This window comes from Protopterus annectens, chromosome 7.part0 (assembly GCF_019279795.1).
Source record: "Protopterus annectens isolate FY-2018-M chromosome 7.part0, PAN1.0, whole genome shotgun sequence".
NCBI classification, from domain to species: Eukaryota; Metazoa; Chordata; order Ceratodontiformes; family Protopteridae; genus Protopterus; species Protopterus annectens.
The window spans coordinates 791,027,274-791,044,018 of record NC_056739.1 but is presented as its reverse complement, the minus strand read 5'-3'; the positions used below and the strand labels follow the sequence as shown (position 1 = coordinate 791,044,018).

Genomic DNA, 16,745 nt, shown 5'->3' with positions numbered 1-16,745 from the left:
ACAGAATGGGCTAAGGATATATGAAAGAGAATACAGTTGCAATGTTCTTCAATATGTGACTCGGGAAGAAAACAGAAAACTGCTGATTATAACAGGTGGCGGAGTACAGGAAGCATGGTCATGGGATGTCAGAAACTGAAAATGCATGGGAAGACTGTGGAGGTAATCTGCAAGCCACGGGTTACACATATCAGCTACCTGGGATGCAGAAAATGGTAGAAGTCTGAGGACTATATCAGGGTTAATACTCCTTTAAACACAAAGTGAACAGATAGTACAAGAACTGTACAAGCAAAACTAAAAAAAAATGTTAGGAAAAATTGGGTGAAGAAATGTCTGGAGAGTATACAATGTATGGGGTTTCCAAAATAACATTTCACAGCTGAAGGCAATTGGGGCTGAATAAAAATTCACTACAGCAGAGAGGACTAAAATGCAGAGTAATGTTTATGGACTGGGAAAGTTAGACTACATTGTACATGGCATGTTCAAACATGATACAGATGGGAAACAGAGACACCAGTAGTAGAGTATGTGGAGGTAGGGATTCAGTGCATGGAGTTAAGGAAGCAGAAAGAATATTTACAAAACTAGCATGCTGGCCATACTGAAGTGATACAAGGGAATTATAGTTGTGGACACCAGCTAAAGTCCCCTTCCCTGATATGGGAGGATGCAAAGCTTACAGAATAGATCAGGGGATAAGGAAGAGAGTAACAGTTATATATGACCTTAGTTTCCTAAGCATTAATTGAAACATACCAACCCTCATCAGTTTGGAATGAGGGTAAATAAGTTGTTGATTAAAGGAGGCGTACAACAAAATGCTCAGGAGCCTGCAATGCAAGAAAGAATTCAAGCTGTTTTCCTGGCATTGGCTGCATGATTGTAAGAACAGGAAACTAAAGTGCCATTTACTAAGAATTCACATACAAATGTGTTTTTTGCAAAACATATGAGGAGCAAACACAGAACCAAAACAGATACCTTGGTATATTTTCATGGGCAAACATTAAGTCTGGATATGAGAGAGTGATGGAAAAATAATCACTGGAAGAAATGTAGAAATACACTAGGAGAAGGATTTGGAAAGGAAGAGAATTGGGGATTAAGCAGAGGAAAGGAGATGGTCTGCATGTGTAAGATAGAAGGTCAAAGATTAATAACTGAAAATAGGAATGCTTATGCAGTAAAAGTAAGAGAAGAGCACGGAAAAAGCATAAAGGTTCATAGGTAGGTATTAGGCTATCGGCCCTAGGGACTATACAAGGCTAGCCAAAAAGGTACCCTGGCTTTCGCCACCCAAGAAAATTATTTTCCTGTACTCCTGTCGAGCAGAGCCACAGAGGTGATATCCAGGGTGAATTTCATATTTCCCATCCAATCATCAAGATTTTTTTTTTTGAAGAGTGCTAATGAGGAGCTTTGTTTGATATAGATAGGTAGTTTGTTCTAGATTATGGGACAGGAATCTATCCCTCCAGCATGTTCTGTTTATTGTGGTGACAAGTTTTAAGTCCCTAGAGCATGCAGCTCGGAGGGATTGGGATTTCTTTAAGTGGAGCATGTCCAACAGCTCTGGGTTTGACATAGCTTTGTATGTTAGGCAGAGATCGCCTCCGAGTAGGCGATTATGCAAGGTCTCTTATCACACTTTCGGTGTTAAGTAGACTATCACCTATGTGGTAGCTCATGGGTACAGAGTTTTTATCAAAGGGGATGACAATGCACTTTTTGGCATTGGGCTTGAGGCCATGGCTTTGACACCAGGCATCTGTCTCAGTGAGGCCCTTTTGTAGGATCTCCACATTGTTAGGAGTTTCAATTATGGCTCCTAGTTTGCAGTAATCTACAAACTTCGTTAGACAAAGACCTTCTGTGTTAGCCTGTACTTCAGAAAAGTAGATACCAAACAGGAGATGACCCAGGACTGAACCCTGTGGTACTCCATTTGTCAGTGGTCTGAAGTCGGATTTGGAGTCTGCTATTTTCACAGTGTGGGTTCTGTCAGTGAGCCAGTTGGCAACCCATCTTGTGACATAAGGATTTATACCTAGTTTAGTGAGTTTATCTATAATTCCAGAGTGGGAGATGGTGTCAAAAGCCTTGGCAAGATCTAGATAGGCTGTGTGAACCATCTTACCCTCGTCTACAGCTTTGGTGACTGCTTCAAAGAAGTCAATCAGGTTTAGGAGACATGATTTGCCTTTTACAACCCAAACTGGGTGGGGTCCAGAGTTTGGAGAGTACTGATATCTTTGTTTATAGGTTCTATGATGAAACGTTCTATGGCCTTGCAGACCAGGCATGTTAGGCTAATGGGGCGGTTAGTTCGTGGGGTCCGTGGTGGCAACCCCCTTTGTGGAGTAGGATAACCGTCGCTGTGCACCATTCAGTTGGCACAAAGCCTGAGGTGAGGCTATGATTGAACATGATGCTTAGGTGGGGTGCCAGTTCATTCTGTAGTTCATGCAGAATGCAACCTGGGATGTTGTCAGGTCTCATGGATGCTGTGTTCTTGGCTTTGGAGAGTTTTTTTTTTTTTTTACCTGTGCAGCCATGATTACAAGAACTTTACATTCTTCTGGTACACAGATGGGCCCTTTAGGGGGTGGGGGTTGATAAAGTTAGCACTGAACCCATCTGCCAGGATGTTGGCAATATCAGTTGGTTCTGTATATTTAGTGCCATTGTGCTGTAACTCAGAACAGATTTGAGTGATGCCATTGAGATTCTTGACATATCTATAGAATGCTTTGTGGTTGTCTTTAGAATCAGTGGCGATTTTATTTTCATAACTAGCTCTGAAGGATTTTATGAGGGATCTCAGCTTCTTACTAAGGCTGACCAGGGAGCTCTTCCAGTCATGGGCAAAGGAGACTAATACTTATGTAATTAATGAGTTAAAGGTCGAAATAGAAATATCAGTAGCAATGAAGGCAAAGAAAAGCCTAAAAATATTTTTTTTAGATATACACAACAGGGAAAGAAGAAAATACAAATGGAGCAAAAAATTATAATGAATTAAGGGATAAAATATAAATAGGCCAAAGAGAAGACTAGTCTGCTGAATGAGTATTTATTTCTGGTCTTCATAAAGGAAAAGCAAAGGAGGATTTCAACATAAGAAGCAGATGAGGGAATGTAAAGATGGAAACACACTTACAGAGAAGATAGCAAAGAACTTGAAGGGCCTAAGGGGAGATAAGTCACAGATGCCTCAAAGCATGTACACATAGATAATGAAGGAAGTAGTGGAAGTAAATCAGGGACCTTAGCTATGCAAAATATCCAAGGTCGTGTCACCAAACAAAAAAGGATCAAAAAGCTTTCAAGTAAACTACAAGTGAGTCAGCCAGATCTCTGTTGCCTGCATGTAAATGAGGAGGATTTTGTGCACAAAGATAAACATGAGCATGGTTTCACCAGGAGGAAGTCATGCCAGATGCGCCTTATTTAGATGTATGACTTGGATGCCACTGGTGGAGATAAATAGGATATTGTGGATGCTCTTATTTCAGTAAACACTTTGAAAAGGTGCCCCCACAGAAGACCAGTCACCAAGATGAAAATGACAGGGAATGGGAACTAAAATGCTGGCAAAATAAATGGTAATGCACCCTGGGAGCAAACCATAAGGGGAAGGTTACCAGCATGCACACATAAAAGGATCAAGGTGCGGTACCCATCCTGTGAACAAGCTGCACACAGCAATGCAAAAAGGTGGTGACCAAAACTGACAAGATGGTGGATTACACATCAGAGAAAGAACTCAAAGGTCAAGGTTATTCCTCCTTTACACAGGTCAAATAGATCCCACTTAGAATTCTGTAAGCATTTCTGGAGGTGTTTCAGGGACAGAAGAATAGAAGTGACAAAGGGTGCAAAGGACAATAACGTTAATGACTGGAATAACGGAATAGGCAAGGTATGAATGAAGACAGATTCATTCTCAACGGAGAATAGGAAGGAAAAGGGGGTATGATATTCTTAGAAAAGTGAAAGAAGCACTGTTTAAGAGAAAAGATGATGCACAAACTAAGTATCATGAATGGTAAATAGAGACAGAATAGCTCACTCCAGACACAAAGAAGTTCCTTTTCAAGGAAGTAGTGGACAATGTCAGGGACAGACCATTAGCTAAAACAGTTGGGCATAACATGACAGAGGTTCAAGGTGGCATGGAATAGTGTATAGCTGGTACCTAAGGTATGTGAAAAATGACATTTAGAGAGAGTACATACATATACAGGTGCCCTTCTGTTGGCATCTCACATTTTCATTTATTAACCGGATAAGTGAACCGGATCATCTTCTGCCATGACCCAGGCCACAAGCACAGCAATAAATGCAATATGTATGGACAATACAATGCATCAATTAACCAGCATGTTTCCAAGAGATAAGAAGTAACTGAAGTACCCAAAGAAAACACATACTCATACACAAGGAGAACACACAAATTCCACACAGGCAGTGAATGGAGTTAAAGCTCGATTCCCTGACCTTTGGAGCTGTAAGGCTGAGATCCTACCACTGAGCTACCCTGCCATCATGCTATTGTTCATGTAATACACATCATATGGTGTCCTTAACTGCATTACTGTCAGCAAGAAATGACATTAAATGTATTCTCTGCCTTACCGGTGATGAAGCAGGGCTGCATGCAGATAATGTTCTTTCCAAGCCTGGCAACACTGGATACAGTTATTAAGGACCTTCTTACTGGAGAGAACAAAGCCGTCAAATATTCTGTCCAATGAGATCTCACGACAGCATATACAGATGATGTCATTGCTCATCTGAAGGAAACAGTAAAATGAGCCATGATTCAGCTATGCTGTAATATAAACTGCAGTGATTTCATATGCAAGACACTGGCATAACTTATGATAAAATAATATCAAAGATGGGGGAAAAAATGCTTATTTACAATATCCTGCCAAATGATATCTATTACACAAATACAAGATCTACAGTCAGTGACATTTACAATCCATGCAACCAAACAGGTGTTTAATACACTCACAAAAACACACAGACAATGAAAGGAACAAGCAGACTCTGCTCTGGATAATACACAAAGTTCATTTGTAAAACAGAGCTTGGGTCAAGAATGCCATTACGTTAACAACCTCGGGCAGAAATCCACACTTGCTCCTGCTAGAGGTCCCTTCTGTCTGCACAGAGTCCTACAGTAAATGAAGCCATAACATACAGCTTATCCAAACAAGACAACACTAAAATGAGAAACATAATTTTATTAACAATTGGTTTCTGTAATATTAACATAATCACATCCCCACTTAATGTTCATTTGAAATAAAAGTACAGCCCTGCACATTTATAATATCAGAAGCTCTGTGATGAAAGGTCATTCTGACAGTAAGTGAGAACATTTGGGTTGTACCCACCTTTTTGGTGCCTTCTCCTGGCCAAAACTGTAGAAATTGTGTACCAGTGTGAATCTTCCAGTGGGTACACACTGACAAAGCTTTGACTGTTCAAGCCAAATTCCTCACAGGAAAGGACCGCTGTGGTAGGCAACCATCCATGACTTAACATAACATATGTTGATAAATCTAATGTGCGACTAAAAGCATACATTATATCAAGTGACTGGGCAGTAACGGTACAAACAATTCCAAATAAATGTATTTATTTAGTTATTGATTGCATTGTGTACAGGTAGTCTTGACTGGGTAAAAGCCCCCTTTCAGAGGATGCCAGGGCAGAAAAGCTCTAAAAGATTATATAAACAGTGTATAACACAATAGCAAGATAGAGAAGACAGAAAAAAATAAAACAAATATAACAAATAAAAAAAAACAAGGTCAGGGAGAGTGGAGAAAATGCTCCCCACTAGAGGTTAGTGTTTGACTACATAACAAATGTAAGTTATATTAATTTAACTCAGGTACCCATATTTTCTCAAGTCATGGGAATTAAACTTATGAATGAAGTATTTTGAAACTGAAGTTCAACTAGTCATCTAGTTAGCCTAAGATACGTCTGTAATGTTCATAGATATATTCAGAAAAGAAACAGATACAAGACAGGGTGATACATATAAAATGAAAGGATAGGTATAAGGGAGAAAGAGCAAGTGAAGAGCCAGAAAGCTTCAAACAGAGTTGGAGAGAGGTTTTGAAGAGCTGAATGTTGTCAGTTTGCCTAAGCAAGAGGATGATTTTACTCCATAGGTTAGTAATACTGTGAAAACAGATGGCTCTGCCAGCCATACTGCGAGATTTAGTACACAGAAGTAAGAGTGTCGAGGTCTTGTCGAGGTCTTTAGTGGGTATATACGTTTCAGTAAGAATTTGTTTGACAGACATTTTTTAGGGTGAGAGATGATGTTGTGTGCAAACTTTAGTTGGGAGTATGAATGCTAGTTAGCATATAATTTATCCCAAAACAAAGAATAGAAAAGTTCTTATGAAAGAAAATAAAAGGCGGTAACAACTGTAGACTTGAAAACTTAAATTTAGTTACAGCCACAATAGCTGCAGTATAACGTTAACTTAAACAGGCATAGCAAATAAAATACAACCATAATGCAGCTTATTTTGTGTCTGAAGATAGTAGCACAGTGGACAGCATTGTCACCTCATAGCAAGGTGTTTCCCTGTTCGATTCTTGGCTGGGGTGCCTTCTGTGCAAAGTCTGCACGTCTTCCCTGTGTTTGCTTGGGTTTCCTCCAGGTGCTCCAGTTTCCTCCTACACTCCAAAGACATGCAGTAGGTGGACTGGACACACTAAATTGGCCTTAGGGTATGAATGTGTATGCAAGCGTGCAGTGCAAACCTTGACATTAGATGATTGTCATTGGTGAAGTGACATCCCAAACCTATCTGCAAAAAATGGGAAAAAGGGGCTGCAGATGGATGGATGGATTGATTCAAGTACTGGCAACTGAGACAAAAAAAATCATTAAAAGTAAGCAAAAACTGACAATAATATACTCTAAATGATGCAAGGAGAAAATATCTAATTTCATGGAAATATTACCCTACTTATAAAATTCCAGCTTCTTCTACTGAATGCCTTCTCTGCATCAAGACCCACTAATAATTGCAAGGTTTCCTTACATTCTACTTCCCTCTGGATCATCATTGTTTCTTGCTGTCAAACATTTCCTTCCCCTCCACAAAACTACACTGATCCATATCTATCAATTTGGGAAATACCTTTGCCATTCTCTTAGCTAGTATGGCCATAAAAAAATTCATAATCATGGTTTAAAATTGAAACGGTCTACATAAAGGTGGATCTGAATGGTCTTTACCCTCTGAGTATTACAGCCACCACAACTTTCTTCTAAGATGCAGAGTCTTTATCACTTTCTTTCATCACAGCCTCTACAAGAATACTGTTGGTTTCTAGATACTTCCCCAATTGACTGATTATACATCACAGTTTGTAGCTCATCCCTTCCTATCTGCATTTGTTGAGCCTTACCTTCCTCTAACCTTGGTATACATTAAGGCTTCCATAAATATTTTCATGTGTGCCTTTTCTTGGTTTCCATATTCCTGTGCTTTATACACATTTTTCATTAATTTTCTGAAATATCTCTAATGTGTCTGTTAAACCTTTAGTTATTTTTCTTTTCATAGGCTCCCTATGTTTGTTGACGACCCTTTCTACTTTTTGTTGCCAAAGTCATTGCGCTGAAATTTTTTGTACTCTGGAGTTGTCATCAAAAATAGTTGCTTAACATTAGCCTTTCTAAACACATAATGCCGTATTTTCCCTTTAGCATTCTGCAGTTGTTCCTATTCTAGGAACGACTCCTTATTCTGCCCCAAGCTGACCTTTGTGAACCCTTCTTAATAATTCCTTCCCCCAATATCTCTCTCTTACTTCTACCATGTTTTTAAACTTCATTTTCATTTTGGACCAATCAATAGCTATCACTTCTTAAGATATTTCTATCTCCCCTATTAATTCTCAGATAATTTCTACTACCCATTCCTTGAATTCTTCTCTTTTTAACAGAGAAGTAGGAAATGCAAAGGTCCTACTTTTACATCATTACCTTGAATTTTTATTCATGCACAATCTGAAATAATTTTATTGAGTCAAAACTTTCAAATACACACTCTCCTGTGAAATATAATTTCTATCTGGGCAAGCTCATTTGTTGTACCTTGTGAAACAATATGCAAATTTAGTTTGGGTTTCTACTACTAAATTCACATTTTTCATAAATATTCTTAAATTTCTTCAGAAATATATCTGTTATATTTCTCTTACTAGGTCCCCTGATATAGTCTTGCTACTGCACATCAGGTTGTAGTCCCACCCATAAATAATATTCCCTGTCGAAAGTTTATTACAGTTCCCAAAATTCACTTAAGCTCCATAACAGCAGTTTTTGGTAGATTATAAATACATGGTGGCATAATCCTCCTCTCTTCCAATAACTCCTACTACTACTAATGCACCATTATTGCCTTTTTCCCACTTCTGTAACTATTATATCCCCTCTAGTAATTAGTGTTTTTCTCCCCTTTTCCTTTGTCACCGATATTCTGCTTAAAGTCCTTCCTAAAATCCTTTCTTTGTCAATTGGACATTCTCATTTCTATCCAAACGTGTCTTTTGCAGCATTGCTATTTGCACCCTGCACTTCTTAATATAACTCAGTACTTTCTGATTCTGTCTATAACTGTAAGGCCAATTACATTCCATGATAACATGGATAGAGAAGCCATTATAATGGAAAGCTATTACTCTCCCCTATTATATAGGGCAGTTCTTTTGAATACACATTTTCAACTTTCAGCTTACATGCACACACACAGTGTTTGACAGGCAGATCTCTTATATAGCTGCTTCTCCTTTTCTCTCCATTTGAAGACTCAATCCAGGTACTCTGGTGACATGGAATCTGTTGTAGGAACATGCTCCACCCAATGGTAGCAAAGAGTTAGGAAAGGACCATGTCTGATATTCATCTGGTTTAGACTTCAGACCAAACTTTACAATGTGGAGCTCTTGCACCTGTCACTCAGACTGACACAAAATATCTGCTTTACATCCAGTCCCTGAGATTCAAATCCTGGTGCAGGAAGATCAAATTGGCTCTTTCTGGCCACACTGTAGGCCCATGCAAGGCAGGGGGCTAGTGCAGGTCTCATATGGAAAACCCCATATCTGTGAATTGATATTATTAATATTATATTCCCCAGGATGAGGCCTGTCACCAACAGAATCCAGACAATAACTCAAAGATGGGGTTGCAGAAAAACACTGGGCAGTATCCCCTAACCCCAACATCCTCAACAAAAATGAAGACTGGTTAAGGCATGAATTCTTACCACTTGAGGTCAAATTCATTGCTCATTCTAACCTACTTCACAGACACACAGTCTCAGGGAATGTTATATCACTTCATCAAAACGGGACTTCTTGTCTCACCCATACCATCACAGTTATGCTGCTAAAGATCACTTGAGGGTCCCTGGCTAAATGATTATCAAGCATTCCTCAAGAAGGCAGGTTCAGGTCTGGAGCTGGCCTCTGACTGCGTGTCATGGTAGCAATGTTCTGACTTGTATCTGGATAGCACAGATGCCATTCCCACCTGTGTCCATACGAAAAGCTCTCAACTGCCACCACCTCTGCAAAGCTCTCACTTTTGATGTTGAGTACTCAGGTTGAACTGCAGACATTCATGACAGCTGTCAAAGTCATTCTTCCTCAAGATAATAAAGGCATAACTGGTACAGGCCTTGACTGGTAAGCTGAGGAACACTTATTTTGATGTTTAAGCATGTGAATGTAGGACTTCAGCAATGGCACCAAGATTGAGATCTTACATGTGCGAGTGAGAGGAAAGAACTGACAAGCTATGGGAATGAGGCAATTATGAAACCTTTGCCTTACTTCATGACATGCATCAGTCAGGCATACAGGCATCCCCATACATGGTATCTTGGAAATAAAATGCCACATTTTGAATGGTGAAGTAAAACCTAACTCAATACACATGATGGAGGGTCTTCAGTGTTAGCTCTGTATTTGTCTTGTCTAAGACAGTATCCAGCAGGCCATGCTTTCAAGGCATCAGGATACATAGAGTCGTCTAGCAGCAGCACTACTTTGACAGCCTCAAGACAGGTTTAGGTCTCGGTCAGATATAGTGCTTTAAAACAACACCAGAAGCTGCTGCTCTACATGATGCACCTATAGAATTACATTAACAGTTAGCCAATCAGTAAACACTTCGCAGTGTCAGCTCTATGGTTGTTATAAACACATTACATTAGAAAACTCACTATTAAACTGCTTGCATATCTCAATTTCCATTCATCTGTGCAATTGTTTAATGTTTCTATTACTCTTCAAATAACTTTATCAATAATACACAAAACTCTTGCCAACTCTTATTGCCATCCTGTCTGCAGTGTTAAATAAAAGTTTCACAGGGGTCATATACGTTTTTTAAACATGGGCCTCATAATTGGATCTGAACACTCTTTCTAGAAGCTCATTATGAGGTTTTGAGTACACTGGACAAATCAGTATTACACATAGAAGTTCCTCCCTTATACAATTCCCAAAGACACATGTCATTATAAGAAGAAGTTATGTACTTACCATAACGTTCCATGTGTGTAGTCCATCTTGCCTACATTCTTGCCGGATGGATTCGGAGTCAAACCTCAGCTCCGACTCGGCCGATACTAAAGCTCGAGAGCTTTTGCTGGCTCGAGGCTATCCCCTATCCCATGGTGCACCACGGCAATTCCCCAGATCTTGTTTGCAAGAAAGTAACCAAATATATAATAGGGATTATATTATCAATAACTATGTACATATAAACAAAAGGATTTTGTTTTACTATCCATGGCATAAGCTCAGACAACTATAACAAGGTCAGACAGCATAATGGATAATCCACCACTTCCTCCAGGATACAGGAAGGGGGAAGGAGGGTGGGATGCAAGAATGTAGGCGAGATGGACTAAAAACATGGAACGTTATGGTAAGTACATAACTTCTTAATGTTATCTAGTCCTATCTCACCGTAATTCTTGCTGGATGGGGCAGCGTCCCCAGCACCTTTATCCTGGGTGGCTCAAGCAAACAGACTCTTCAGCACAGTGGACCCAAAGGATGACCTGTCCTGGGAGGCCAAATCTAATTTATAATGAGTGACAAAAGTAGGAGGTCTTGCCCATGCAGCTGCTGTACAAATGGTATCAATTGGAAGTTTGGATTTGAAGGCATATGAAGCTGATACTGCTCTAGTTGAATGGCCTCTTACCTTAGCAGGCAATTATTTCCCAACACTTTTATAAGAAAATGAAATGCAGTCTGAAAGCCATTTAGACAGTTACTTTGGAAATGGGCAAGCCTTTGTTTTTCTCTGAGAAGGAAACAAACAATTGATCCGATTTCCTGAAATCTTTAGTCCTGTGCAGGTAAAATCGGAGAATTCTATGGACATCTAATTGATGTAGTCTGTATTCTGACTTATTACTATAACTGGGGAAGAATACTGGTAATTCAATAGTTGTGTTTAGATTATGTTCTGAGCATACCTTAGGGAAGAAAGAAGGATTAGTTCGTAGGGAAACTCTGTCCTTATGGAAAATAATATATGGAGGTCGAATGGTCAGAGCTTGCAATTCTGAAACCCTCCTAGCAGATGTTATAGCTACTAAGAACAATATTTTCCAAGACAACAATTTCAAGTCGGATGAAGAAGATGGTTCGAATGGTGGAGAAATCAATGAGATTAGAAGTAAGTTTAAGTCCCAGGGCTCCGGAGGTTGCCTGATTGGAGGTCTGAGAAGGAGGATTCCTTTTAAAAAGATTTTGCATAAAGAGTGGCACATAATAGAATTTCCCATGCTCCCAAAATGATAATTTGAGATGGCAGCCAACTGAACTCTAATGGTGGCAGCTGCAGCTCCTTCTTGAAAAATAGATGCGAGGAAGGACAGGATAGACTCTATAGGAGCTAAGTAGGGATCTATGCCTTGTTTTTCTGCCCAAATGGAAAACCTTTTCCATTTGCTGGAGTATAATTTTCTGGTGGAAGGTTTGTGGGAAAAAATGAGGACGTGTTTAACAGTAGGAGAAAAGGATATACACACCTGGCTATTCTTGGAACTGGTGCAGCCATGCTGTCAGTTTCAGGGTTTGGATGGTAGGATGGAACTGTCCCGATTGGTAAATCAGGAGGTCTGGAGATGGTTCCAGAATCCATGGTTCCTCCAAGAGATAAGGCCACAGGAAGGGGAACCAGACTTGGCAAGGCCAGTAAGGAGCAATGAGGATCAGGGTACTCTTCAACAGTTTTGCTTTCTGAATCACTTTGGGTATGAGGGGAAAAGGTGGAAAAGTGTAAAGAAGTCCCGGAGGCCAACTGTGGATCAGAGCGTCCATGGGTGACATCCCCGGATGAGGAATGAGGGCAAAGTAGTTGCTGCATTTGGCGTTCATGTACGTGGCGAATAGATTGCAGCAAGGGTGGCCCCATTTGCCGAAAATCTCTTCTGCAACTTCTGTTTTCAGGGACCACTCATGAGGCATCAGAGTATCTGGGAAGCGTCCGTGGCCAAGACTGCATTTTATTGAAGGAGAACAAGGGAACAACCTAGATAAAGCTGATCTGTATGTAACCACCATGTTAGATCCTTCTTGCAGGAGTTTGTAATGCATATTTAGTGGGACAAGGGTAGATCCTGCATTGACCACTGGGCAAATAGTAGCCACTGAAGCACTCATGTGTAGATGGGCTAGGGGAACTAACAGAATGGTGGATGCCATAGTACCAAGAACTTGAAGAAGTATCCTGGCCTGCACTTTGTTTATGGTCAGCAAGAGTCTGACTTGGTTGTGCAACAATTCTATCCTTTCTGGTGTCAGTTTTGCTGTCATGGTGGTTGAGTCTAGGTCTGAGCCTAAGAAGACAATACGCTGCGATGGAGATGAAGCAGACTTTTTAGATTTACTGTAATTCCTAATCTGGCACACAAGGATAGAGTCTCATCCCTGGCTCAGATTAGTTGGTGCTTGGTAGTAGCAGTGAGGAGCCAGTCGTCTAAATACAGAAACACCTGGAATCCCTGACATCTCAGGTAAGCCATGACCACCGCCATACATTTAGTGAACACTCTAGGGGCTGCAGTGAGGCCAAAAGGCAGTGTTCAAAATTGAAACTGACTGGCTCCAAGCTGAAAGCGTAGATGTCTTCTGGAGTGCCTGCCCATTTAGATATGGCAGCACGCGTCCTGAAGATCTATGGAGCGCATCCAGTTGTCTTTTCTGATAAATGGAAAAATTGACTGCAGTGTGATCACACGGAACTTCAAATTTTTTTTACAGACTTGTTCAGCTTGCTGAGATCTAGAACTGATCTCCAGTCCCGGTCTTTTCTGGAACTAAAGAATCGTGAGTAAGTTCCGGATCCTATTTGCTCTGCGAGGACTTCTTGGATGACTCTCTTTTGAAGCAATGAAATAACCTCTAATGTTGCACGGTCTATTTGATTGGGTGGTACATCTGGTAAAGACTGATTTGTAGGGGGATCAGAAACAAAAGGAATGAGGTAACCTCTGGAAATTATATTTTGTACCCATCAATGTTGAGAAATTTGTAGCCAGGCGCTTGGGTACAGTAACAGACGACCCCCGACTGCCTCCAGAGACGGACGGTCAGGCAACCCTTCATGGGCGATGAAAGGGTCAATCAAAGAAAGCATCTCTATCACCCTGGTGTTGCGGACCCGCCACGAGAGCGGCACCTTCCATTATAACCTCCCCCTCTGCCTCCAGGGGAGCGTTGACCCTGTGCTTGAGGGAAACCTTTTTGGGATTTACAGAACCACATTTTCCCTCCTGTTTGACCTTTGGGATAGGGTCTGGAAGGAAGGGAGAAATGGACTCCAACAGCAGATAAGCTCGCACCTGGTCAAAGTCTCTTTTACCTGAGGTCCGAAAAGAGCTGAACCATCAAAGGAGATGTTGGTAAAGGAAGACTTGAAGGACTCCATAAAACTGCATAGATGCATCCAGGAATGTCTCCTAAGAGAGATCCCTGATTCAGCCACCCTGCTCGCTCCATCAGCTGCGTAAGAAATCAGCCTCATGGAGGAGTTAGCAATAGAGGTAAGGGTGGAGAGCTGCGAAAATAACTTGTCAGCGGATCCTGAAGCTACTGAACCCTGAAGGGTATCTCCCAACTCCTTAAGAGATCCCTTTGTAGCCTAGCAAAATGGGACAGGTAGTTCAGCGATCGTAACGGAAAAGTCGCTGAAGAAAAAGTATGCTTTCTATACTTATCCATCATCCTAGACTCTTTATTAGGAGGACCGATATTTGAGGATGTCTCAGATAACTCCTTCTTTGTGGCTGCTGCTACCACCATAGCATCCACAGGTGCTTCCCCTTGGTTAGAAAGGTTTTGTCTTCTGGAGCAGTAATAAATTTATTAGGCCTCCTCGGGACAGACTCCACTGTGTCAGGAGAGTTCCAAGCTTTCTGAGATATGACCCCTAATAGTTAGTCATATGACGGTGTCACCCAGGAGGTGGAAGTTCGGGAACCAAACGCCTCAAGGTACAATGATTCATCCTCAGTAGGGATAGAGGTCTTCCAATCACCCCTCTAAGGATTTCTAGGATGTCCGCAAAAGAGACATTCTCAGAGGGGGATCTTGGGGACCCTTCTGACTCATCCAAATCAGTGTCAGAAGTGACAGACTCGGGTGAGTCAATATGCTTCCTCTTACAAACTCTCTTTCTAGGGACCTCTCCAGTGGGATAATCTGGGGAGGTTTCAGAAGAGGGGGACACCTCCTATGGGGGTTCCTTGGGGCTCTGGTTCCCTACTCTTAGGGGCAGGTGGGGGGAGAAGAGGCTGCTACCAGTTGCTGGAGGGACGTCATGTCCAATGGCAGGGCTTTAGCACTTAAAGCCTCAAAAGCCTTACCACCCCGCTCCGAAGACCTCTGCTCCGAGAAAACGAAAGGTCGACTACGAACAGGAGGAGCAGGCTCCGAAGTGGACGTGGGAGCTGAGCTCATATGAGCAGAAACACCAAGAGGGAGGGTCGGATCTAAAGAAAAACTGGGGTGACTATCCCTTCCGGAGTCGACCGGACAGTGTCTGCTCCCAGACCCCTCGGCTCTAGAATGAGCCAATGAAGTTATCAGTTCCCAGGAAGCAGGAAGAGTTCTCAGAACCGAGGGTTCCAGCACTCTATAACCTGAAACATAAGACTCAAAAGCGAGGCAGTCAGAGGAGGAACAGTAGGCTGAGAATGGGACGGATCTGAAACCTTTGGGTCGGGAGAAGCTAATATTTTTGACAGCGCCTGGTCATAGAGCAACCTCATCACCACCCGCTCTACATTCTCATCAGATAGTGTCTTGGAGGAACAGGTGGAGATAGATGGAGATCTCCTCCTTTCCAAAACAGGAGATCTTAATGTTGTTGAAACTGGTTCCAAGATTGGTGAATGTCTCGACACAGATGATTGTCTCAGAGCCGATGAGACAGACGGCACCGAGATCAAAGAAGCAAAATCGGAGCCAGAACTCTTTGGATCCATTGCTTTTGATTTTTTTGTCGGTTCCAAAGCAGGAGCCGATGGAGATTTCCTTTTGTGACTTTTAGAGACAGTCTGACCTTGTTCCAGCTGTTCTTGGAAGGAACTACTCAACAGACCCCTATCAATAAGTTTCCTTTTACGTTCATTAAGAACCCTGGTGATGAACACATGACAAAAAGTACAGGGTTCTTGCCAATGAGGCTCCCTAACACAGTACACACAACTGGTGTGACTGTCGGTTAATGACATTTTCTGAGAACACTTATCACACTTTCTAAAGCCAGAAGGGCGGTGTTCCTTGTGATATCTATCTTTATCCTTAGACATTTTGTTTTTATGACAGGAAAAGAAACAAATAAGATAATAACAGTACAACTACAAAGAGACAAGGTATGTTTTTTTTTTTGGAAAACTAGCACACGGAGAGGAAAGGTCCTCTAATTTAAAATAGCAACTATGGCCCTCTAACTTAAACGAGCCGTACAATCCTTAAAGAAAGGGACAGGGGATGCTAACACTCATGCAATCACTCTAGATAATAGGGTAAAACTATTAATAAGAAAGAAGAAATAATATAGGCAAAAATATCAAAAAATTCCACTTAGCCAACGAGCCAGTAAAGAAGACAACCTTGAAGCTTTCACGGCAAACGAAATCTGGGGAATTGCTGTGGTGCACCATGGGACAGCCTCGAGACAGTAAAAGCTTGTGAGCTTTAATATCAGCCGAGTCGGAGCCGTATATGTGGCCTGATTGGACTCTGATCCAACAGAGATGGATACATGACTTTTTGAAACTTTTCAGATGTTTCCGAGGAAGTTTTCAGAGATTTGGGAAGGTATCTCTTCCTCAGCTCTTAGACCACTTGAGTTGTTTTTGAGGGGGTTTGAGCCCCAGCAGGAAGTAATCCTTTCAAGATCACCTTGTTTCTATGGTCAGAAAGGGCCCTAGGATTAAAAGTGGTGCAAACAGTGCATGAATAATCCAGATGGGCTTCTCCTAAACAGTACATGGACTTCTTGCGGGCATCAGCATTAAGAATCTAATGCCCACAAGAAGCGCATTTCTTAAAATCCATAGGTTTCTCTGACACGGTTTTATCTGACATGGTAAGCAACAGGTAGACAGTAAACCCTGAAGACAAAAAACGGTTTGAACAGCACTTAATTTAAC

At 41.3% G+C, this 16,745-nt stretch overlaps 1 protein-coding gene across 1 annotated transcript in view; it reads right to left on the bottom strand.

Annotated features, from left to right (window-relative positions):
* Positions 1–16,745, bottom strand: part of DNAH2 (dynein axonemal heavy chain 2) — a 6,636,854-nt gene that overhangs the window by 6,085,379 nt on the left and 534,730 nt on the right. Inside the window, exon 9 of the mRNA XM_044077324.1 lies at positions 4,645–4,802. Coding sequence (XP_043933259.1) covers positions 4,645–4,802 — 158 coding nt within the window. The remainder of the gene's footprint in view (positions 1–4,644; positions 4,803–16,745) is intronic.